The 26,663-nt window shown below is 36.5% G+C and overlaps 1 protein-coding gene across 4 annotated transcripts in view; it reads right to left on the bottom strand.

The window, feature by feature from the left end:
• Nucleotides 1-240: 240 nt before the first annotated feature.
• SPATA7 (spermatogenesis associated 7) overlaps nt 241-26,663 on the bottom strand; it is a 42,859-nt gene continuing 16,436 nt past the window's right edge. For 2 of the 4 annotated variants that reach the window (XM_003786967.3, XM_023511575.1), the window contains 8 exons: nt 18,866-18,999; nt 11,704-12,173; nt 10,232-10,298; nt 6,716-6,831; nt 4,793-4,846; nt 2,876-2,953; nt 1,110-1,164; nt 241-863 (listed from right to left, as the gene is read on the bottom strand). In XM_003786967.3, the coding sequence (XP_003787015.1) occupies nt 279-863; nt 1,110-1,164; nt 2,876-2,953; nt 4,793-4,846; nt 6,716-6,831; nt 10,232-10,298; nt 11,704-12,173; nt 18,866-18,999 (1,559 nt within the window). In that variant the 3' untranslated portion in view covers nt 241-278. The remainder of the gene's footprint in view (nt 864-1,109; nt 1,165-2,875; nt 2,954-4,792; nt 4,847-6,715; nt 6,832-10,231; nt 10,299-11,703; nt 12,174-18,865; nt 19,000-26,663) is intronic. The other 2 variants (XM_023511576.1, XM_023511574.1) reach the window with 2 other exon arrangements.

Genomic DNA, 26,663 nt, shown 5'->3' with positions numbered 1-26,663 from the left:
CAACCTGAAAAGTTTGGAAGCAGGCTGTTTCCTACTTAAACCTTTACATGAGACCACAGCCCTTATCATCACCTCGATTGTAGTATTATATTATATAACCCAACTAAGTTGTGATAAGACTCCTGATCCACAGAAACTGTGGGATACAAAATAAATGTGTGGCAACTTTATGGTAATTTATTGTGCAACATAGGAAACTAATACAGAAATCTTTATAAAAGAAAAAAAGGAAAAGTAATGTTGAGTTACTGGCCATTTGAGGTATTTATTAATGAAGATCAAGTATCCACAGGGGAGTCCTCAATGCTCATTTCCATGATTTTAAGAGTTGGTAATTCCACGTCATGATTATTGTCATCTTTGACACCAGAGAACTGAACAGATTGGGAGAATGGTGGGTCAAGACAACATAATTCATTTGAAGTCTCAATCTTTTCAGTGTCACTGTCACCTTCAAGGACATTCACAGAAGTTTCCTGATCTATTAAACTGTCTGAAATACTCGGATTGTTTTCATCTGAATTTGAAGTTTCGACATTTGTTTCATCATTCACTTGTTGAATTACAACCCCTTCTGAATACTTTGATTTATAGACGGGCATGAAAAATCCACTTGGTGAAGAGCAAGTCTCATTCTCATCCTTTGGTGCAGACAGTAACATATCCAAAGCATTTCTGTATTCTTGACGTTCCTGTTGAATTGTTACTTCTTGATTATTTTTAAGTTCATTTTTTCCAGAATTCCCAGCCTTTTTCAAATGAAGTAAATTTAAAATTTCAACATCGTTTAGCTTTACTGAGTTTTCCTGGGGCATGCAGCCTAAGTCTACCTTCAGGACATGCAGCAGGTGGCGCATTTTTTCCTAGGATTAAGAAAAAGTGAGAATAATTACATTCATTAAGCTAGTCAAATTGAATTACTTTTGTCTGTAGTGCTGTGAATCTCACACGTTTACTACTTCCCCCTCTATTCCCCCTCTCCCTCCCTCAAAAAAGTTCAAGGGGGAAAAATAGCACTCTCTTTTAATGCATTCTTTGAGGGTATAGAAAAACTTAAAAATTATTTCTAAGTTAGAATTTTTCTAATGAAGTTCTAAGGAAAGACAAACCTCCTCCAAATGATTATTTTGTTTAATATGGCGCTCAAACAGTCGTTCTAAAAACCTACAAATGATAAATAAAAATGTTAATATCTCAAAATCAAAAAATCAACTAAATATAAAATAGCCATGTAATACCCAAACTACTAAAAGTTGTAATGTTTTTTCTCTAAAGATGAATCCTTCCCTGTTCTGTCAAGTTCTCCAACTTGGAAGACAACATGGCTTCTACTATGCATTTGCACCCAGTGACATAATGGATGCCAAAGTTTCTGAAATATACTACTTCTATTTCTTTGAAAAAAAATTCTCCTCTCTCACACATCCCTCCAAAAGCTCTTTCTCTCACACATATGCAATCCCATCTTCTCTTTCACATACATACACACTCGCCCAAAACCAAACCCTAAAGAAAACCTTCTTATAGAGATTTTACAGTGCTTCCTAAATTACACTTGAAAAAATCCTGCTAATGATAAATCCACATAGTAACCTAAAAGTTATCTCTTATTAAGTACCACTAAGTGGTACACACATGGCACACACATAATAATCTTTTTGCCTCTAATCTTGATCAATTTTGGGAGAGGAAGGTATTGTAAAAAACCATTTTAAAGATGAAAAAACTACATCCCTAAGATAGTCCACAGGCTATTAGGAGAATTTGAATCTGATTGTGTTTGGAAGTTTATTCTTTCTACAACACCATGTTCCTCTCTCTATCACATGAGTGTTTCAAAAGGTTTCTTAAAAAATAACTAACTTCTTTTGTTACTATCAGTGAAGTAATGAGTCAACCTCAGAGTTAATAATTCTGAATTATTTAGGAATTTAAAAAAATAATAAGAAAATTTAACTTTTTAAACATTTTCAAGTGTACAGTTAAGGATACGAGGTATTCACATTATTATGAAACAGATCTCCAAAACTTTTCATCTTGCAGATTGGAAAGTCTATACCTATTATTCAAACACTTTTAACCAACTTTTTAAGATGGAAGAGGGAAACAGAATTACTGCCAAAAATCTTAGGTCTTTCTAGTATAGCTTTTAATACCAATGATTAAAATATTTAATTAAAAAAAACACTTGATGTGTAGGATAGAAATAATTTATTGGAAATGCATGCACTTGGAATATTATACAGAATAAAGCATATATTACATACATACTAGGGTCCTATGCTACATAACAAAGTGGAGCCTATTGCCCAGTGAATTTTATTTAAGATACTATTTTTGAGTAAAGCAAATATTGACAATGAATTTTAGATACATAAATGTTTAAGCCAGATTCAAAACATACAGTTTCCCTACAATACACAATATCTGATCTGAGTTTGCAAACTTTCCTTTTTAGGTGAAATGTGCAAACCTACTTTTTAATTTGTCCTCATTTTACTAGATCTAATACTAGTAACAGACGTGATAAAAATGCTTCCTTTTTATTCTCATATAGTTTCAGAAAGTAAAATAGGACTATGGGGTTTTGTAAATAAGAAGCAAAAATTTTTATTTTTCTAGTCTGTTAATAACCAAGAGATGTAGTAATATTTAAATGAGTAAAATATCTGTTTCTTCCTATAATTTCCCTGTAATGTGAATCTGCTTTAGAGTGTGAACTAAACATTCTTTACAACTTGGTATCAATTATAAGCTATAATCCCAAAAAGCAATATAATTTTTCATTTACTAATATGTAGAAATATTGAAAAATTAACCATATGAAGAATATTTTATGTACTCAACTACTATAACACAATTTTAAAAATCTCACCTGTTTGAAAACAAACCAAGTTTCAAAATTTCATCAGTTACATCTTCAATGAAACTCAGGTACAACAGTTCTTCTTCACTGTAAAGGGAACACAAGATGTAGCATAAAAATGATTCCTTACGTAGTCTCAACATTATAAGAAACTGAGTACCTAATTAGAAATCTCTTATTGCTGCCAAATTACTTCTATCTCTTATTAAGGGGAATATTATAAAACAAAACGTTTGTTTACCTTCTCAAGTTATGCAAGGATAAATATTTACTAAAGATGAATTATTACCTAGTAGAGTAAAAGTTCATAGATGTCGGCAATATCCATGAGTGAAAAAGAGGCTGAATTAAAAGAACCAAGAGAACAAGAGGACCATCAAATGCAACCCACTGGAGCCAGTATTTTTTTTTTTTTTTTTTAAGATGGAGCCTCAAGCTATCCCCCTGGGTAGAGTGCTATGGCATCACAGCTCACAGCAACCTCCAACTCCTGGGCTCAAGTGAGTCTCCTGCCTCAGCCTCCCAAGTAGCTAGGCCCACAGGTGCCCGCCACAACGCCTGGCAATTTTTTGGTTGCAGCCTTGTCATTGTTGTTTTGGCGGGCCGGGCTGGATTCAAACCCGCCACCTTAGGTGTATGTGGCTGGCGCCTTAGCCGCTTGAGCCGCAGGCACCGAGCCTGGAGCCAGTATTGCTGGGGTGTTTTAAATGTCCTCTGGCTCTTGACCATTGTCAGCACTTGCAGGAAGGAAAGAGCAAAGTCATCTAGAGAACTCAGAACTTCAACATGAAGTCTGCTCCTAGTTCTAGGATAGCATCGTGTTTTAAGGTTGAGAAATTTATTGAGCAGAAAAATGTATTTTTCCCCTTAAAATGTTTGGAGAAGAAAAAATAATTCTAATAGGAAAAATTATAAACATGAATCTAACAGTAATTCTATATTACTTAAGCCTATTTTTCTTTTATACTATAAGATAATTATATTTTAGTAGCTATTGTAAGAAAATTAGGATACTATTGAAAATTTGATTTTAATTAGCTGAGGTTAATAAATTAATAGAGGTTAATGTTAAATAGCAAGTAATTAGTAATTATCTTACAAGGTAAATGTAATGTAATTAGTAAAAAAATGTTAAAATGAGTAATAGCAATTACTCAATTACTGAATAAACAAATATAAGGGGAAGAGTTAATAAATTACAAAATAGATTAAAATGTTTTCTAAAAAGTTACACTTTCAAACTGTTACGTAGAATCTTCCTTACTTAAAAGCAGCAAATTAGGAAATAAGTTTTATAATAATGTACAAGTAAAACCTTAGAGTATCTTGATTTGCCAAAAGTCTGTTTCTCTGAAACACTTATTACCCAAGCTTAGAGTGGATTAGCATCATCATAGCTCTCAGCACCCTCAAACACCTGGGCTGAAGCAATTCTCCTGTCTCAGCCTCCCAAGTAGCTGGGACTACAGGAGCACGCTAGCATGCCCAAGTAATTTTTCTGTATTTTGTAGACATGGGGCCTTGCAATTGCTCACGCTGGTCTCAAACTCCTGGCTTCAAGCAATCCTACCACCTTGGCCTTGCAGCTAGAATTACAGGTGTGAGCCACTGTGCTTGGCCACTAAAATACTTATTATTCTTTATTATTTTAACTTATAAATAGGAATTATGGGTACTAATTATTAAAAATAGCAAGTATTATTAACATAGGGGCAAATTTCTACTTGGGGTAAAAATGAAGTGATAGATCATTATTTCAGAAAACTCTGCTCATTTTCTCAAATTCAGCATGTATTATATGATTGACACCCCAAAGCTGGTTGTAAGAGAGATTAGTACTCAATCCTGATTTCTTTAATAATGGTTTCTATTATTCTTAATTTTTGATTCCCACTAAGCAAAATGAAGAGGTCTTGAAGATCTTACTCGGAGTAGATTTTACTCCCTGAAGGAGAATGCAGGGAATACTGACATACTGTCCTAGAAAAAGAAAGTTAAATATTTAAAAACAATGATTAGCATACAATAAGTGTTCAAAAATATTATATATTTGCACAGGTTAAGTATCCATTAACGAAAATGCTTAAAACCAGATGTGTTTTGGAATTTTTTTAGATTTTGGAATATCTGCGTTGTCTTCTCACTGGTTGAGTATCCCAAATTTGAAAATCTGAAATCTAAAATGCCCCAATAGAGTATGTTGAAATTGGAACATTCTGGATTTTGGATTTTCTGATTTGGGCTGTTCAACCTGTAATTACTATGTTTCAGAATTTTTAAAGCATGCTCCTATCCATGATCCAATGTTAATTTTCTAAACAACCCTGTAGAGTATATTGGGAAGGTATTATTTTTCCAATTTACTTATGAGTTCACCAACTATCAGAAAGGCTAACTTGCCAAGGTTGATGTTAGTAGGTAGCAAAGATGGGTTTTTAAACTAGTTTTCCAGTTACCTAGTTATAAATTCACAACCTTTTTAAAAACTATGACACTTCTCTAGTAAAAACAATGACAATTTGACTAAGGTTAACATATAAATAATGCTATAAACAGACAATTTACTATGGACATTTTTCTTAAGCTGGTCATTATAATAATTTTGTCATTCAGTTATGTTACCCATTTGTTAATTCAAATCTTTTTATTTAGGTATACTAATTTATAATATTTTGATTTATTTCTTTTAGATAGAAACTACTAAAAGAGATAAATATTCCTTTCTTTAGGTCATTTTTATATTCAGTACAGACTGTGTGGGCTGAAGCGCAATGAATTTCTTAAATACAGGGAGGTCAACAATGAACTCCCTGTGGCCTTAGCAGGTGACACATCCCTAGTGAAGACCTGAGGAAGAAGCTGGCCTGAGGGGGTTGTGTGTACTTTCCTTCTGGTCTGCTGCCTGACACCTCATGCATGCCCTGTTTCTTTTTTTTTTTTTGAGACAGAGGCTCAAGCTGTCCCCCTGGGTGGAGTGCCGTGGCATTACAGCTCACAGCAACCTCCAACTCCTGGGCTCAAGCGAGTCTCCTGCCTCCGCCTCCCAAGTAGCTGGGACCACAGGCGCCCGCCACAACGCCCGGCTATTTTTTGGTTGCAGCCGTCGTTGTTTGGCGGGTCGGGCTGGGGATTCGAACCCACCACCTTAGGTGTACGTGGCTGGTGCCTTAGCCGGTTGAGCTATAGGCGCCGAGCCACATGCCCTGTTTCTAATCTCTACTCCTTCCTTTTTTCTCCCTCCTTCATCTCATACCCAAAAATACATTTGACAATTGAAACTGTCAAGGCATCTTTTAGTTCAATCAATGCTAATCTATCATTTTTATTTAGATGTAGTATTCCTTAAGGGTGGGAGGAGGGCGTCAAGAATGGTTTGTTTCAGCTTGTCCCCGACTGCCCCCTCCCATTTGTTTAGCAATTTGTTAATTACTAAACATAATGATAATACTTAGAGGTACTTCCAAACAGCACAGATAGATCAAGTACTAGCATATGGTGAATATTCACAGTAAAAATTATGATTCCTCAAATGGTAAGGTTCTTTTAGTACTACTTTGCCATGTAAGCCAGTTAGCATCACTGCTAGAGCACCTGTCTCGGGGAAAATAATTTTTTAAGGAGTAGTGATGACAAATAATATAAGTTAGTAGCCTTTAACCTTTACTAATGTATTAGAAAAATTAATTTATTTAAATCTTTATGAGCACCTAATTTTGTAAAATTTCCTTGGTAAAACTAAAACTGCCACTGAATTGCATAATGCCCAAACAGATTAGAACACATGGTTAAATTAGTAGTATGTGTCTGTTAAATAGGAAAGCGATCAGGTAAAGACAGTAAACTGTTTACCTTGGTGAGAAACACTGAAGAGCACCACGTTTAATCTTGCCCCATGTGAAGCCAGACTCTTGTAAAGCTACAGGGGTTATTTTTTCTTTGGTATCATATGTTATAGAATTAGATGCCTGAGGACGCAATAAAAAGAATATTTTACTTCAAAAATACATTATGAAAGCAGAAATAAACTGCCAATTTCAAGGAAAGTAAATAGAGATATCCAGTAGATAAAAGTAACATAGTAGAACAAAGAATGTTCTAGAATAATTTTTCTGTACAATAAGCACCTTCTTCCTCAAAGACCAAAGGACTTTGTATTTTAAAAAGCAACATTTTAAATGACATTAAGAAATCATCACAATAAACTTACAAAGAGAAAATAAAGCAAATTTATAGCTTTTAAGTAAATTCGAGGAAAAAATCCCATTATTCAGAAATTTATATAGCTTATCTGTTTCAAATGCCAATATGTCAAATACATAGAGGCAATGGTAGCCTGGTAATATGAACAATAATATCAACAAACTAACAAAAATGATGGAAGCTTACTTTTAATTTATTTTTATTTTTATTTATTTATTTTCCTCAGAGTTACTTATTCTCATGGAGAGGAAGCTTGCTTTTATACAGTCCTTCCTTACGATGTGCCACAAACTGTGCCAAGCATTTAATCACATCATTAGATTTTTTTTTTCCAACAGAATCTCACTATGTCGCCCTAGTAGAGTGCTGTGCTGTCACAGCTCATAGCAACCTCAAACTCTTGGGCTTAATGGACTCTCTTGCCTCAGCCTCCCAAGTAGCTGGGACTACAGATGCCTGCCACAACGCCTGGGTATTTTTTGTTATTGTTGCTGGCCCACGCCGGGTTTGAACCTGTGCCAGCCTTGGTGTATGTGGCTGGCACTGTAACCACTGTGCTACGGGTGCCGAGTCCACATCGTTAGATTTTATCTTTATTTATTTATTTTTATTTTGAGATGACAGTCTCATTTTGTCACCCTTGGTAGAATGCTGTGGTATCATAGCTCACAGCAACCTCAAATTCTTGGGCTCAAGTGATTCTCTTGCCTCAGCCTCCTGAGTAACCAGGACTACAGGTGCTTACCACAGCACTTGGTTATTTTTAGAGATGGGGTCTCATTATTGCTCAGGCTGGTCTTGAACCTGTGAGATCAGGCAATCCATCTGCCTCAGCCTCCCAGAATGCTAGGATTATAGGCATGAACCACCACACCTGGCCCAGATTTATCTTTATAATACTAATTTTTATATAGAGATTTACAGTTTTAAATATTCTATTACAATATGACCCTATTGCTCTCCTAGCTTTCTTGAGCCAATTTCCAGCGACACTGATGGTGGAGAATGGAGAAGCAATAATTTGCTTTCAAGGTTATTGATAAACATTTGAAGTATGATGTAATAAAGATGGGCTTCTGCTTCAGTTTACAGAGTTATCTAAAGTGTTCTCTTCATAAACGTCAAGTCAGTAATAGTCTTCATTGATCAAGCCCTTACCAGGCTAGGCACTACCTGCATCATTTACTTCTCCCCAAATCCTGCAAATTAAGTACAGAAATTCAGCTCTCAGAGGATAAGTGATTTGTCCTTGGGCCTTCAGTGACAGGGCCCTATGTCAAACAGCTATTAAAGACTGAGAAGAAAACATACTACCCTTGAGAAAGAAAAATAAAATCCTAAGCCCCCTAACCAACTGAACAGACTCCTTCTTGGCCAAGGAGATTCCCGAGAAACCTTAAAAACTGAATTTTTGGCCATAAGAAGATGGGGGGTTAGATATGCCTCATGACAGTCCCTCCCTCGCTAACCACTATCAACTAACTTTCTTTCCTAACAGTTAAAAAAAAAATCTAGCTGTTTAGAAACACCTGTTCCACTGCTGATTTATACAATATCTGACTAACTTTTGTTCTTGATAAGAGACCACCAACCACGGACTGGTTCTGGCTGGTTTACAGAGGATACCTCTGTAAACTCATTTTACCTTTTGACACTTAAAGCCTATGTTTAAAGTATTTAAATGTTAAGTCTCCACTCCAAAGTGAACATGAGACATATGTAATATGCATGTTTGCTTACTACACATGTGTGCACCCCCTTTGCAAATACTCATAGCTCCTCTTACAACCTATTAAATATGTACACTTAGCAATTTGACCAATTTCCCCTAAATTCCTATCTTACCGCTTCCCTGCCTTGAAGTAGTTACTTTTGGTCTTCACCAGAGACTTCCCACTTCCAAGCCTGTCACAGTGGCCAGCCTAAAGGCTATAACCCTTTATAAAAAAATTAAAGGTCTCCTTTCCAAATTTATGAACTTGGCGAATCTTCAGTTGGCACCTTTCACCCATTTTCAAAAGAGAAATGGGAAACTGAGTGTGATTTTATTTTATCCTTGTCTTCCTGAATCTATGACTTTTTTTTTTTTTTTTTTTTGAGATAGAGTCTCAAGCTGTTGCCCTTGGTAGAGTGCTGTGGCAACCTCTAACTCTTGGGCTTAAGTGATTCTCTTGCCTCAGCCTTCCAAGTAGTTGGGACTACAGGCACCCGCCACAACACCTGGCTATTTTTTGGTTGGTATCATTGTTATTTGGCAGGCCCGGGCTAGATTTGAACCTGCCAGGTCTGGTGTGTGTGGCTGGTGCCCTAGAAGCTGAGCTATAGGCGCCAAGCCAAATCCATGACATTTTAATAGACAAATCATTTTTATAAACAGTAAATTTAAGTTGGGACACAAGTATAGGATTGATACTCCAAAAATAAAATAAATCAGTTTGTCCCTAAATCAAACTTAAAGCTGTTAATATTAAAAAGTTTTTCTCATTTATTTTTTATTTGTACGTATTCATGGGGTACAAGTGCAATTTTGCTATACTGATACACTACACTATGGTGAAGTCAGGGCCTCGGTGCACTCTCCATGAAGCAATGCACGCTATGACCACCAAGCAACTTCCCATCATCCATCCCCTAAAGCTGTAATATTTTAAATAAAATGACTGCTAAGCATTCAAAATATAAACACTATAGTAAAGAAGCTTTATGGTATAGAAAAAGGCAAACATAAGAGAATAATATCCATGTATTCTTTAAATGCATAATCTCCAATAATACAGTCTGTGGCAATTGTTTAAAAAAATGAATAAAGCATAAAAACTCAAATAACCTCTGTATAATTTTGCTGGCTCCTTTAGTAACCCACAGCCACAACTTTTGAAAACAATGCTTTAGGTATTTTATTCATCCATCTATCTGTCCAGCCAGACAACCATTTAGAAAAAAATGCTAACAATAAATGATCTTTCAGATTTGTCAGGATCTGCCTCGCCATCCAGAGAAAGCTATAACCATATGTAAATGATAAACCTTCTGTATATTGGCTATAGTATGTACACGTGCTACCAAGAGATTATTCTTTACAGTCCAAACGGCTGTACATATTCTATTTACATTAAAGTACCTGTAATTCAAATGTGGCAACACAAAAGATTTCATATGTATTACCTGCTTTATGTTCACTTCAGAATCTGTCAAGTTCTTATTCTCAGCTGTCCCAAAATCAGAATTAAAGCTGCAATATTTTAAAAGAAATTATTACTAATCCTTTAAAATATAAACACTGTGATAACAAGCTATACTGGCTAGAAAAAATAAACTCAAACGTAAAAGAATGAGATCCATTTATTCTTATAAAATACATAACTTTTTTTTTTTTTTTTTTTTTGATACAAAGTCTTGCTCTGTTGCTCTGGGTAGAGTGCCATGGCATCAGCCTGGCTTATAGCAACCTCAAACTCCTGAGCTCAAGTGATCCTACTTCAGCCTCACAAGTAGCTGGGACTATAATGCATGCCACAACACCTGGATAATTTTTCTTTATTTTTAGTAGAGATGGGATCTTATTCTTGCTTAGGTTGGTCTCAAACTTCTGAGCTCAAGAGATCTTCCGACCTTGGCCTCCCAGAGTGCTTGGGATTGCAGGTGTGAGCCATCATGCCCGATCCTCCCCTCATAACTTCTTATTATATAACCAGAAAATAGGTATGGTCTGGACTACATGTTTCTTTTTCCTTTCTAGAACAATGACTAGACCTCAGACAGAATGGAACAGTTAGAAATTATTATCTCTAAAACATTCATTAATATAATCATAAAGGATATGATGATATAATCTACTTCCCCACTTGGGAAGTTATATTATAGATTCAATTCCTTAGGTCTTGGATTAAATGTATGCAAACTCAGCTGAGATTATATGTTTCTTATGCATGCCCCCCCCCACAAATAATACTAGCCTTAAACTAGTTTTACTTTTTAGAATAACTAAAACCTTAATATCAGATAAATCATTTGTTTATGCAACACTAGAAAAGACAAACATAATTACAAATCTGCTAACTCTCAGTACTTTTCGAGAGTGGCTGAATATTCAGGGTATGCTAGACATTACTACATTTGAAAGCTTCTAATTAAATGACATTTAATTTCCAGAAAGTATCTCAATTATTTAATTTATTCTTGGGCAGTTGTTGCGATACCAGACTGCATAAACATCGCAGGGAAGGGTAAGTAGATCAAGGATTGGTTTTCTTCCCTTCTATAGCCAGTGTTTTGCTACTTTTAACATAAATCAATATGCTTATTTACACAAATGCTATCTGGTGACATATTTTAAGAATTCTCTGAAAGTATATTTAAAAACATATGAAGTTCTAGAACCATGTTTGAAACAATAAAATATGTAAAATTTATATTTACAAGAAGCTTGAAAAGTTTAATAGCTATTTATTTTTCAACAATTACTCTGAAAGTCTGGGGACACACAGAAAAGGACAAATCACATTAATCTCATTCCAGTTAAAAGGGTACTATCAAGTCTGGCATATAAGCTACTCAATAGAAAGCAAGGAATATGAACTGATTTATATTCATTTAGTTTCCTGAAGGATTTACTATTGGTTGCTGATGTACCATACCTGCTTAATTCAGTCTGGGTTTCAGCTTCTATCCGTTGATCTGTAAAATCCTTTTTTCTTTTGGCAGGTGTATAATATCGATACTGTGACAGGAAAGATTTTGCTTCTGTTTTTAAAGTGCGGGGAGTGAATGGCAATTGTTTGTTAGAGAAGAGTTCAGAATGTTTATCCAAAAGATCTCCACTGGGTGCTTTTGAAATGACTAACTGAAACCGGTGGGAATTTGGGAATGCGCTCCTGGGCCTTCTGCCACATGGAATTCCAGAACAGGGTTTCCTGGGCCCAGAGGCTATATAATCCATACTGGACAGGGAGGAACTGGAGTTCTTCTCAGTACCATTCACGAAGAGTTTATCAGATTTAGGTAAATTTAGTCTCTCTGAAGAAGGTACTAGCGACTTTGCAAAGGACTGAAATCCATGCACTTCTTCTAATAACACTTCACGCTCGTTTTGTGGTTCCCCTGAGGGCTAAGAACATTTGATTTGATAAGCATCAATTACATTGCAAATTCATAAAATTGGAGATATCCAGATTATACATTAAAAATTATGAAATTAATTAAAAATGTTGCTGAAGACGTTAGAATTTTATATGAATTCTATGCAAGTATTTAGATTAAGATATCAAAATATAACTCTAAATATAAGCAATAGCAATCATTTTCCTTTCTGAAACTAAAAAAAAATACCTGTGTTTGGGGTCATAAGACTTGTATGTTAAGATCTACTGGTAGATCTCAGTTTTGTCTGAAAGCTTCCACACTAATTGTGAAGACCATTACCCTTCTCAACCATTGTTTGTGGCATAATTCTGACCTTGCCATCTGGTCAAAGGCTTTGCTGTGCATCTGTGATGTCAATGCTTTGTAACGAAAAGGAACTTTCCTTATAATGAAAGGAGTTTTATTATGTAAATTATGGAGTCTCAATTTACGTAATTAATAATTTAAATATAAATAAGAAGGCTCCGTGTCCATAGCTCAGTGGTTTCACCAGCGCTGGTGGGTTAGAACCCAGCCTGGGCCTGGTAAATCAACAACAACAACAACAAAAAAATAGCCAGGCGTTGTGGCAGGGACCTATAGTCCCAGCTACTAGGGAGGCTGAGGGAAGAGAATTGCTTGAGACCAAGTGAGTTTGAGGTTGTTGTAAGCTATGATACCATGGCACTGTACCAAGGATGACAAAGTGAGACTCTGTCGCTAAAAAAAAATTAATTAATAAAGAAATTTAAGAAATACTTATTCCATATAAATTTCATATATTTTCTCCACTTTATGGGAATGGGGTGGGGGGAGTAAGTCTTTGCAAAGGGAGATGTTTTGATCTGTTCCATTTCTTTTTGTTTTAACGTCAGGAAACTCATTTTTATAGGCTACCTGTGAAGTCTAAAAAGATAAATAATATTTTATTTTTTTACAGACTGAAGATGCCTAAGAAGTTTTACCCACAGTCTCAGCCTTTGTAGACATTAGACTATCCTTTACAAAACTCTGATGCCCTTTCATCATGATGGGTGGGAGGAAGCTACCTGGAAGTAACAGAAGTTGAGGTGGAAATGGCTAGGATTTAGTCAATCATTTCCTGCCCTACAAACTCATGGGGGAAAAAAAGATGAGCAAGTGGAGTAAGAGACAATCCGAGTGTTTCCCATGTGCAAGATACTGCTCTTGACACTGACTAGAATAAAAGAAGAATAATCGCTCACGCCTGTAATCCCAGCACTCTGGGAGGCTGAGGCAGGTGGATAGCCTGAGCTCATGGGTTTGAGACCAGCCTGAGCCTGAACCAGATCCCATCTCTAAAAATAGCCAGGTGTTATGGTGGGTGCCTGTAGTCACAGCTACTCCAGAGGCTGAGGCAAGAGGATCACTTAAGCCCAAGAGTTTGAGGTTGCTGTGAGCTGTGGACGCCATAGCACTCCTACTGAGGGTAACAAAGTGAGACTCTGTCTCAAAAATAAGTACATAAATAAAATAAAAGAAAAATAAAAGAAAAACAAGAATAATAATAACTTACTATTTCTGCTACTAATATGTATGGAGTACTTACTATGCATAACCTGCGTTTTAATTATTTATAACTCATTTAACCCTCATTTCAACTTCTGGGTGGTGGCACAACTATTATGCCTATTTTATAGACAAAAAGCTGAGGTCCAGGGTTTCATGGATTCAAGCCTAGGCCAAGCCTATGCTCTTTAGCACTTCATCATATTATCTAATATTTAAAATTCATTTGGACATAATCTAATTATAGATTTTTACATCATGGGGAAACAAACTGATTTTTAACTCTCTTCCAGGTAAAGAATAAGTCAGTCTAAAGTACTGATTTATTTTAGTAAAGACATTGCAGACTGAGCCTGGTTGGCTCACACCTGTAATCCTAGCACTCTAGGAGGACTAGGCAGGTGAATCACTTGAGCTCAGGAGTTTGAGACCAGCCTGAGCAAGAGGGAGACCCTGTCTCTACTAAAAATAGAGACAAAAAAAAAAAAAAAAGAAAGAAAAAAGAAAGACCCTAGCCAGCCTCAGTGGTACATGCCTGTAGTCCCAGTTACTTGGGAGACTGAAGTAAGAAGATCTCTTGAGCCCAAGAGTTTGAAATTGCTATGAACTATGATGCCACGGCACACTACTCAAGGCATGGAGTGAGACTGCCTCACGAAAAAAAGAAAAGAAAGAAACTACAGATAACTGGATATTGTGACTACTACCTAAAATAGGTCAAATCATTCCAATCCTTTCCCGTTGCAGTCTAACCTTACCCCAAATACAAAGAAAATTATTCAAAGCAAATAAATATTGTGGCATTAAATTGAGCCTAGGAGTTGGAGGTTGCCATGAGCTGTGATGCTACAGCACTCTACCCAGGGCTGCAGCTTGAGGTTCTGTGTCAAAAAAAAAAAAGAAGTTCCAAAGGCACTTCAAATCAAATATGTCCAAACAGGTACATTCATATGTTACTCCCACCCCACAGAAAACCTGCATTTTGTCCTGTTATCATTATTTCAGTGAATGACAGATCATCCTGTTCCCAGTTGCCCAGCCAGAAACCTGGGACTGTCTTTAAGAGCCTCTTGCTCTTTACATTACTGTATCAGTCACCCAGTTCTGGGGATGCTACTTTCTAAGTATCTCTTAAATGCATTCCTTGTGCTCCCTCCTTTTAGATCAGGTCTTAATCTCTCTTCCCTGATTACTACAACTGACATTTAATTAGGGTCTGTCTTCCACAGCTGCCAGGGTAGTCTTTGTAAAGTATCCGTATGATGACATAATTTCCCACCTAAAAGCTGGCCTATCACTCCCCGACATTTCTCAAGAAAAAAAAAATCCAGATTCAGTTATTACACTACAAATGCTTAGTCTTTCCCCACTTCATTGCAATAGAAAGAGCTAAAAATCACTTCATATCTGGAAGCCAAGTAGTGAAATTGGCTTTTGCCAAATAGGCCACAGATTGGTTTTTGTTTTGTTTAACCATATCGTGGGTGATCAGGGCTGAAAACAAAGCTCTAAGAAATAGTGCTTAAGAATCTGGGATTCTTTATTTTTTTTAGAGACAGAGTCTCAGTTTGTCACCCTCGGTAGAGTGCTATGGCATCACAGCTCACAGCAACCTCCAGCTCTTGGGCTTAGGCAATTCTCTTGCCTCAGCCTCCCAAGTAGCTAGGACTACAGGTGCCCACCACAGCACGCAGCTATTTTTTTGTTGCAGTTTGGCTAGGGCTGGGTTCGAACCCACCACCCTCCACGTATGGGGCTGGTGCCCTCCTCACTGAGCCACAGGTACTGCCCAAAACTCTGGGATTCTTTCAATGGCTACTCTTCAACTAGATGACTTGCAAGGACAAAGTTGCCCATCTTAAAGCTCGGCACTGAGTGAAAGGAGACTGTTGGCCTTTGAGAAGCTGAAATCATAAGTTGTCAACGCTTAAGTTTGTAGCCTAAATTTGCATTACCAGATGGTCCACAAAAATCTTAAGCCAAGACAAATGGCTCAGGTTTTTCTTCTCCTGTACAAAAATTGTAGGGAAATTAAAAGGTGGAGGTGAGAAGAAAGCTACAGGTTAAAAGAAAATTAGCAATTGAAGTTATTAAGATCTAAATTCTAACAAACTAAAAAAAAATGACATGCTGGGAAAATATGAACATTTGATATTTGAGGTTTTAAAAAATTATTATTAATGTTTAAGGCATAATGGTATTGTAGTTATAGTTTTAAAAAGTCTTTTTTTTTCTGTTACGTAGGCTGGAGGGCAGTGGTACAATCAAAGATCACTGTAACCTTGAACTCCCTGAGCTCAAGCAATCCTGGGGCTTCAGTCTTCCACATAGCTGGGACTACAAGTGTGTGCCATCACATCTGGATATATTTTTCTTTTTTTTATAAATAGGGTCTATGTTGCCCAAGGCTGGTCTCAAATTCCTGGCCTCAAGTGATCCTCCTGTCTGGTTCCCCCAAAGTGCTGGTATTATGGGTATAAGCCATTTTATTCAGTCAAAAATCTTTTAGATATATATTCAAATACTTACTAAAAGAATGATATGGCATCTGGGATTTCCATCAAAATAATCTGAGATGGGGGTAGTGACTAGGATATAGACGAAATAAGACTGGCTATGAACTAATCATTGTTATACCTGGGTGATGAGAACATGTGTGTTCATTATTATTTTTGCCAATGATAAGGTCTTCAAAATTAAAAAGTTCAAAATAAGAGGACATCGTATATAAAAATAAAACAAACTTCCAGTTTCAGCTGAGAGAGATGAAAAAAGCACAGTGCTCACCATTCCATGAAGAAAAAAAAGCTAAACTAACTGTACATTAATTATTATTTTTTTGAACTAAGAGAGAAATGAGGTCACAGAGCAAACTAACCTGGAATTTGGAGAGAGATAGGCACCTGCAGAAAACAAGCATTGCTTACTTGGGACAGATGCCATAGATCGCCATACAGATAGCGTGACCAGATTTTAACATTTGTAAAGCAGGACAACATGGCAGGGGTGGTGGAGTGGTGGTGGGGATGGGACAGGGCAGGGCCTGACAACAATGCAAACTTTGATAAGCAGTTCTCGATAATCACTTCTCAATAATTATTTGTTATTATTACAGTTTAACATTATAAAATTAACAAAAATAATATGAAACTCATATTCTGGCGAAATAGCCACCTGGCGGCCGAAAACCATATATTCCCTTCCTGTTCTCCCGCCCGTTTGTGCATTCTTTCCAAAAATGGGGACTTTTTAAAAACGCCAAGGGACACAGGACAAATTGTTGAAAAGTGGGACGTCTGGTCACCCTACATACAGACTGAAAAGATTATATTACAAATTTTTGTTAATTTGCTAAAGACTGAGTGTGGACTACTAGTATGAGTGTGTGCTGGCCCTGAGGTTTAGGGAATTTGTACCTTTTTGCAGGGTTTTCCTTCAAGAAACCCACCAGGAACTTGCAGGGAAGAGCAGAGAGAATGGTGAATGCTTTTCTCCCCCCCCCACCCCCCAACAGTGCGGCTGGGGAGAGGAATATCTGCCATTGCCATAATTCCCCCCAGACTCATCTTCCTGTTCTCTTTTAAGGAACAGAAACCTTAATCAGCAGAAGGAAAATCTCTGCACCTCTCCCATGTAACAGAATCATGGAAGAGATACCCCATCATTTTTGCCATAGTCTACTGTAGACGGGTGGGACTTGTAGAAGCATGTCCCACCCATGACTCAAGAGGAGCAGATTGTTTATGAGGGTCAGTCATTGTGAGCGGTCATCTTTAGAATTCTGCCTACCAGAGTGAGTCAAATGGAAAGTACAAAGCAAGAAGGCAGAAATAAAAACATATTAAATGCTGCATTTAAAAGACAAAAATTACAGATTAAATAATCTGACTCACCTAACAAATTAAGATTAAAATATGGGAAAAGATGCATCAGGTAAATAGTAGTCAAAAGAAAGCTGGTTTAATTATATCACTTTCAGAAAATACATTAATATAAAAAGTATTAAAGAAATTCAAAGCACAGTGACAATAGGTTTGATTCACTAAGAAAATACAATCTAAAATCTTTACATATGTAATAATATAGGCTCAAAATATATAACTCAAAAATTGACAGTATCACAAGGAGAAACATAAATACATAATTATGTGGAAGATTTCTTTCAACAACTGATAGATCAGTCAGACCAAAAGAATAAGATGTGAACATCTAGAAGATACAAAGTTTAATATAATGAATATACTATACATTAAACACTGCTTACAACTATAGAATTAAACTTATTTACAAACACATAATGACAAAGTAAATTATAAAAAAATCGTCGATCTCCTGGGACATAAAAAAAGTATTCACAAATTTTAAGAAATGGTTATCATGGCTGGGAGTGGTGGCTCACACTTGTAATCCTAGTAGTCTGGGAGGCTGAGACAGGTGGATTGCCTGAGCTCAGGAATTAAAGACTAGCCTGAGAAAGAGTGAGATCCCTTCTCTACTAAAAAATAGAAAAAACAAGTCAGGCATAATGGCACATGACTGTTCTTCTAGCTACTTGAAGGCTGAAGCAAGAGGATCTCTTGAACCCAAGGTTTGAGGTTGCAGTGAACTATGATGCCAGGACATTTTACCCAGGGTGACAAATTGAGACTCTGTCTCAAAAAAAAAAAAAAAAAAAAAAAAAAGAGAAAAATTACATCATCATTCTAAGACATGCAAAAAAGAATTTGATAAAATTAACATTCATTAATGAGAAAGGGGAAAAAAACCTGTCTTTGCAAACTGGCACTAGAACTTTTAACTTTCTTTAACCAGATGTTAAAGGTTATCACAAAAAAACCTCTATCCAGGGTCAGCAAAGCATATCCTGCACAATAAATTCGACTTTTTGTCTTTTTCAGTTAATTAAAGTTTTAGTGGAACACAGGAATATCCATTCATTTATGTATTGCCTGTGGCTGCTTTCCAGTGGTGGGCAGTTGTGATAAAAACTGTATGGCCTCAAAAGCCTTTTAAAACATTAACTGGCTCTTTACAGGAAAAGTTTGCTGACTCTAACCTAGAGTAAACATGTTACCAAAAAGTCAGATTGCACCAATAATGAAATACTTTAGAAACATTTGCTTTTAAAAAGTAAAAATACTATCTTACCTTTTGTAGGGTATTTAAAAATGACTTGGGATTATTTTTAGAATTGGCTTGCACTGCAGTTTTAGTTAATTTGAATTCTTTTTCGCATCGTGCTAATTCTTTTTTGAGTTTCTCTCTTCGTTGTTGGTCTGCATCTAAGAAAAAACAAATCTTTTAAGATATGGCAAAATACAAAAATTAATTTTTTGGTTTTTAATAGATTTTTTCTTGCTAAAAATGTTCATGCTACAACATGTGAATAAAAATCCATATACTCTTTGTATAATGACAGAGATACTAGCAAATATTTAATTCATAGAAACTTTAAGTAGGTTAACTATTTTAAGAGCACAAAAAAGATGTGACGAACTGGCCAGCGCTATTGGTTTAAAAAAGCAATTGCTACATCATATCAGATAATTCTAGAGATATGAAAGTTAGCAATGCTTAACCATGTTGTTTGTGACCATGTAATCACCAAATATATAAGGGAGCATTTGAGCTAGTCCACAGACTTCTCCTGCAAATGAAATACTATTGTTAATATGATCACATGATGCTAAAATATTAAGTTGTATATGATTAAAAAAGACATTAGGCTGGGTGTGGTCGTTCAGCACTTTGGGTGGCCAAAGTAGGAGGATCACTTGAGCGTAGGAGTTTGAGAACAGCCTGAGCAACATAATGAGATGATTTCTACCAAAAAAATAATAATAATAATAATAAATTATTTAGAGTTAGTGGCACTAGCCCATAGTATCAGCTACTGGGGAGGCTGAGGTGGGAGGATTGCTTGAGCCCAGGAGTTCACAGTTACAGTAAGCTATGATACCACTGCATTCCAGCCTATACCACACAGCAATATACTCTGTTTCTGTCTGTTTCACAAACAAACAAAGACATTACATTTTAAAAACGTTTTTTAACAGGACAGCTGACTATCATTTCTCTTAACTGCTATTCATTCAAAGATACAAACAAAAAAGTAGTTTCACACCTTAGTGTGCTTTAACTCAGATACTGCCACATTATCAAAGACTTATCATTGTCTAAAGACTGAAAATAGCTAAAGGAAAGCTAGCCAGATTTCAGAATTAAACAGAAGGCTATCAGTAGAATGATTTGTCTTTTCATATAAAATCAAAAATCTAACATACTCTTTTTTTATTGAAATCTATCCCTATTTTATTGAAATAGACAAGATAATTTCATGTTTCAAATCATCCTGATTTGAATCAGATTTTATTTATAAAAAATTCTATAAGCTTAAAAAAACTGAAGTAACATGTCTATTTAACATTTCAAGTGTAATTATTAAGAAAGATCACTCACAAGCATGCTAAAGTAAAGGTTTATCTGTCATTCATTTATTTATTTAGAGACAGGGTCTTACTTTATCACCAAAGCTGGAGTACAGTGATGTGATCACAGCTCACTGCAGCCCCCAATACCTGGGTTCAAGAGATCCTCCTGTCTTAGCCTTCCACAGAGTTGGGACTACTGGCATCAGTCACTGCACTTTGCTAATTTTTTTACTTGTTGTAGATACAAAGTCTCACTATGTTGCTTTGTTTGTTCTCAAACTCCTGGCATCAAGCACTCCTCCTAGCCTCCCTAAGTGCTGGGATTACGGATCTGAGTTACTGTACCCAGCTGTCATTTAAAATGTAGACTGAAATACCACGTTCAGCTCATTCTCTCCTCAAATATTTGTCTAATAAATGTACGAATTAAATTATAACAGATGACAATGTTTGTAAAGTGAATTAAATAGACCTTTCTCAGTTGAATCTATTACCTTACTCATAGGTAAAATAGCAAGTAAAAAAATCTGACAAAAAAGAAAAAAAAATCTGACAAAACTCTAAGACATCATTATAAAAATGTCCTAAAATGTTCTGGGCTGAACATGGTGGCTTACATCCTTAATCCTTGCACTCTGGGAGGCCAAGATGGAAGGCTTGCTTGAGACCAGAAATTCAAGACCAACCTGGACAACATAGTGAGATGCCATCTCTTAAAAAAAAAAAAAATAGCAAGGTGTGATGGCACACACATTGTAGTCCTAGCTACTTGCAAGGCTGAGGCAGGGGATTGCTTAAGACCCCAGGAGTTTGAGGCTGTCATGAGCTGTGATCCTGATACCACACTAAAGCTTAGGTAGGCAACAGAGTGAGACCCTGTCTCAAGAAGAAAAAAATCATTCTGTATCACCAAAACATTATTACCTATTTATTTCTAAGTAATGCCTCCTTATACCTGCCACAAAAATCAACTCCATATGAATCGCACTCCCAAATGTAAGAGCAAAAACTTATAAAACTCATAAATTAGGTAGTCCAAGTTAAAACTCTTTAAACTCTTTCAAAAGACATGCCCATAAGAAAATAAAAAGGCAGATAGGGAAAACATATTTGCAAAGCACATATCTAGTAAAAAATTTGTATCCAGAACATAAAAATAACTTAAAAAAATGAGTTGACAAAAAGGAGCGAAGTTGGAACTTAATGACCAAAATTGAACTCCTGATTCAGTCCCCCCCACCCCCCAAAGTTTTCCTGTCATATACCTCACTTCACTATAACTCCATCCTTTTGGTTAAAGGTTCTAAGCCTTGGGAGTCATCCTTGACTCATTCCACTGTTTTCTCTGACACTCTATCTACATCCAACCCATCAATATATACTATCCAGACATTTTAGAGGTTTTCAGAATCCAATGAATTTCACTGTCTATTCACTGCAACCACTCTGGTCCAAGTCACCATTATTTCTAAACTGGATTATTGTCTTCTAATTAGTCATTCTGCTTCTACAACTGCCTCTCATAGGCTATTCTCAACTCAGAAGTCAAAGAGATACTTTTAGAAGTAAAAGTGGCCCTGCTACTCATCTCAAGACTTTCCAACGACTTCCGATTTCATTCAGAGTGAAGGCTACAAGTCCTTGCAAAAGACTATATGATCATTCTCTGTGATCTGCATCTCTCTGTCCCATCTCAATCACCTCATCCATTACTCTTCAGCTGGCTTGTTGCACACCAGCTATACAGCTCTCCTTGCTGTTTTTTTTAAAACACCAATCGTGATGCTTTTTCAAGGCTTTTATATTTGCTGTTTCCTCTGTCTGGACTGCTCTTTCCCCACATAGGCACCTGCTTTCCCTTAATTCTTTCAGGGTCATTTGCCAACTTCTCAGTGTGGCCTTCTCCTCCAAGGGACTCCCAATCTCCCTCATCCTGCTTAATTTATTTCCTTTCCATACATCACCGTCTGAGATAGCCTACATTTATTTGTTTGTATTTACTTACTGTTTTGTCTCCTACAACTGCAATGTAAACTCTATAAAAGGAGGAAATTTTTTTTTTTGTTCACCTTCTTTAGTTCCAGCCCTTAGAATAGTGTCTGGCACAATCGAAGTAGATGCCCAATAAATATTTTCTAAATAAATCAGTGAATGAACTCTAGCACTAAACAAAATATTATGCAAAATAACTATTTTAAATCTGTGGATTTAGATTTTATCTTTCAAATTTGTTTTGCTTTTAATAGAGAAATATATTAAAAGTGCCACATAACAGCAACAAGCAACAAAATTTTCTTTACTCTCAATCCACAGTCAAATAGCTACAGAGCAAATATGTGTACTCAGGTTTATCTGAGTCCAGAGTTGAACTCTCTCTGAGGGTATTTTGCAACTTTCACCTCAAGAGGCTATTTTGTTTCCAAGTTTGTTTTGAGGTTATCTAACTTTGAGAATGAGAAAAAAATAAAGCAGTAGAGAAACAGTAGCGTTAGCTTTTGTGAATACTACTCCACTTTTGAAAATAGAAGCGAAGAACAGACTATTGTTAAGAGTTTGAATATAAGTATGCTTTGGCTTCTTTTTACCCTTTGGTATTTTAAAATTCAGATTACTCTCTGGCTTCATATTTTAAGACATATTACTGATCCAACAGAATTTTTTATGAGAGAAAGGATCAAATGGGAGAAATATATTAACTTTTATTGCCCAAATGGCTAGTCAACTGCCACTTATTAAATATTTATCATACACATTTGATCTGTTATCATTTAAATATAAGAAATTCCTGAGTTTGATCTCATTTCAGAATTTCATATTATGTATTTATTCTGATTTCATATTAATACATTTTAGTACTAAACTTCTGAGTTGCTGTGGTTTTAAAATACTTTTAAATACTCAGTAGGGCTGCTCTCCTACACTGTTTATTCATGTTGCAATTGCTTCTGGCTATTTTCTTGTATTTATTTATTTAAGTTAATTTCAGAATATTTTGTAAAACAGTAAATGAACAACATTCATTTTTGGCAACTTAATTGAGTTCACTCTGAATTTAGAGATTACTTTAAAAATCATTTATCAATAAGTACATCCCTTTTAATGAAGCAGGTTTAGAAAGTGTAAATAGACACTTTTAAAAGTATGTACCAATATAATACATCTGCATTCTATCACATTTTAGTCTGTCTTAGGATAACATACACTGGGTGGCACCTGTGGCTCAGAGGAGTAGGGCGCCAGCCCCATATGCCAGAGGTGGCAGGTTCAAACCCAACCCCAGCCAAAAACAACAAAAAAAAAAAAAAAAAAAAAAAAAAGCCACAGGATAACATACGCCTTTTCTTTTGGTCATGTCTCATTGTTCTAGTTCCTGGTGTGTCTTACTTTTGGTTAACACATTCTTTCCAGTCATGACCAGCCACTCTCCACCTAAGATGAGTTTGTATGTTATCAGGTCACTTATATAATTTTTTCAGCTTTAAAGTAAATTGGTAAATAAAAATTACATATATATTTAGGATATATAACTTGACATTTTGATATATACATACATTGTGAAATGACCACATAATCAAGATAATTAACATATATATACTCATCACCTAACATAGATACCATTTTCTTTTTTCCCTTTTTTTGTGATGAGAACAATTAAAATCTACCTTCTTAGCAAATTTCAATTATATGATGCAGTACGATTAACTATAGTTGATGCTGTGTGTTAGATCTTCAGAACTTAGTCAACTTGCATAACCAAAACTGTACTCCTTGACAAGATCTTCCCATTTCCTCCTCCCCCAGCCACTAGCAATGTCCACTCTCCTCTCCACTTCTATGAGGTTGAGGATTTTAGATCCCACGTATAAGTGAGATCATGTAGTACTTGCCTTTCTGCATTTGGATTATTTGCTTAGCATAATATCTTCAGGTTCATCCATGTTACAAATGACAGAAATGACAGGATTTCCTGCTTTTTAAAGGCTAATATTCTCAAAACATATATGAGGGCTGCCCAAAAAGTATCCAGCCATTGTTAACACCATTTTTCACATTATATAGCTGATACTTTCTGGACAGCCCTCATGCATCTATACGTGTGCCACACATCACATTTTCCTTATCCTTGCATCTGTCAATGGACATTTAAGTTGTCTGTATATCTTGGCCACTGTGAAAAATGCTTCAGTGAATGTGGAAATATAGATATGTCCTTGGCATACTGATTTAATTTCCTTTGAATGTATACCCAGAAGCAGATTGCTGGGTCATATGGTAGTTCTATTTTCAATTTTGGGGGAGCCTCCATACTGATTTGCCTAATGACTGTACTAACATACATTTCCACAAACAGTATATAAGGGTTCCCTTTTCTCCATATCCTTCCCAACACTTATTTTGTCTTTTTCTTTGTATAATAGCATCTTGCTCTGTCACTAAGCTAGAGTGCAATGGCATGATCATTGCCCACTACAACCTTGAACTCCTGGGCTCAAACATTCCTCCTGCCTTAGCCTCCTTGAATAGCTAGGACTATAAGTGTGTTACCACATCTGGCCAAGTTTTGAATTTTTGGTAGAGATGGGGTCTATGTTACCCAGCCTGGTCTTGAACTCCTGTCGTCAAGGGATCCTCCTGTCATGGCTTCCCAGACTGCTGGAATTATAAGCCACCATGCCTTGCCTTGCCTCTTTGATAGCAGCCATTCTCACAGGCGTGAGGTGCTATCTCATTGTGGTTTTGATTTGCATTTCCCTCATGATTAGTGATGTTCAGAAAAGTTTCTTATACTTCTTCTACCCACCTATACGTTTTACTTTGAGGAATGTATCTATTCAGATCCTTTCCTCATTTTTTTTTTTTTCTCACTGACTCTTTGATCAGGTCTTTATTCAAAATAAGCTGTCCAAAATGATTTGATGTTAAAGTTATGATTTAATAAAAAATAATTAAAAAAATAAAAACAAGATGATTTGATGTTTATGGAACAAACATTTAAGAGTTTATGCAATAGGTTTCTTTTCTGCTGGCTTCTTTTCAGGTGCTGGTTTCTTGGTAGAGGCAGCCTTTTTTCCTACCAGAGGTTTTTTCTGCTTTTTAACACCAATAGGCTTTTCTCCCTTCTTCACTGCTGCAGGCTTCTTGCCTGCAACCCCCTCTCATCTGACTTGGCCTGTAGTCCTGCCGCTGCCTTATCCACCTGAAGTTTGTGATTCCTGGCCTGGTGAAGAATGGTATTCTGGCACATGGTCTTTGCATATGGGTTTAGTTTCAACATGATTCTCAGGTTTTTCAATGAAAAAAACGCACTCTGCAATGAATCTTTTTACGTGGTACTTGAAGAGCTCTTTGGATCTCTGGGCTTTTCATGATTCGACTGAGGTCTGTGTTCATCATCTTGCTCATGGGAAGGTTGTAGTTACTCTTAAGGGAAGCAGCTTTACGCCAAGTGCTGTACAATTCATCTAACTTCCGGAAAGCACTTTCAGTCCAAATGCAGAAACATCCCACATGTCCACCAGGAGCAAGTTTCAAAATGTTCAGCTTGCTTACACTTAACGGAGTATTCCAGGGATGTTCCTGAAAGCCTTGATGATACCATTCTCCTCATTATAGATGATGCAGGGTCCTCTGTGCTGGATACGACGACAGTTTCTTGTTTTGTCCTTGCCAGCCCCCATTCGCTGATAGGCATAGACCTTTTTGATATCATTCCAGGCCTTAAGTTTCTTAAGAAGTAAAACAGCCTCCTTGGTCTTCGTGTAGCCTTCATCTTCAACCACCAATGGAAGTTCAGGCACTTCCTCAATTCAGTGACTTTTAGACATGACCAGTGCTGATAAAGCTGAGGTGGCCAGGGCAGAGCAGAACAGATAAGGTGGCCAGGGCAGAGCAGATGGCATATCACTTTTAGGTTGTGCTCACTTATGGTGCCAGCCATGCCAGGTTTTTGTTGGTGCAAACATGTGGCCTTCATGACACATATCTCCAAAAGCACCCTGGCCAAAATGGTGAGTCCCATCACCTCGAACTCCAGGAATTCTAGCCACAGCTCTGCCAGTACCCCAAGACTCAGCACTGGTCTGATGACCTGCTAATTCACTGACAGCATATGGCTGGCTGTTGTTTTTATGCAAGTTGGTGTGAAAAAAAATTCACAATATCTGGTTGAATGGGAGCCTTGAAGACAGTAGGCAAAGTGACATTTTTGCCAGATGACTCCCCCTTTTCAGAGTACACTGTTATATCAGTGGATGAGCACAACAAGCCTTATCAAACAGCACATGAAGACCAACGCCCCAAACTGATTCCTTTCCCCAATTCGCTCTTAGGCCCCAAAGGATTCCAAGTTTTCAGCAGATCAAACATTTTCTAGGGTGCAGGGAAGGCTAGAATCCTATAGGCTCTCCTGCATCACGCTGGGGAGAGGAGAAGGCCATGCTCCTCTCCCTCCAGTGGCTCCTACAGGAAAAGCTCCTTTCCTCATCTTTTTTTTTTTTTTTTTTTTTTTTGAGACG

Source organism: Otolemur garnettii, unplaced genomic scaffold, assembly GCF_000181295.1.
Source record: "Otolemur garnettii isolate 467f Iridium unplaced genomic scaffold, OtoGar3 scaffold00020, whole genome shotgun sequence".
Taxonomy (NCBI): Eukaryota; Metazoa; Chordata; class Mammalia; order Primates; family Galagidae; genus Otolemur; species Otolemur garnettii.
The sequence above is the reverse complement of the archived record's forward strand: the minus strand, read 5'-3'. Positions and strand labels throughout refer to the sequence as shown.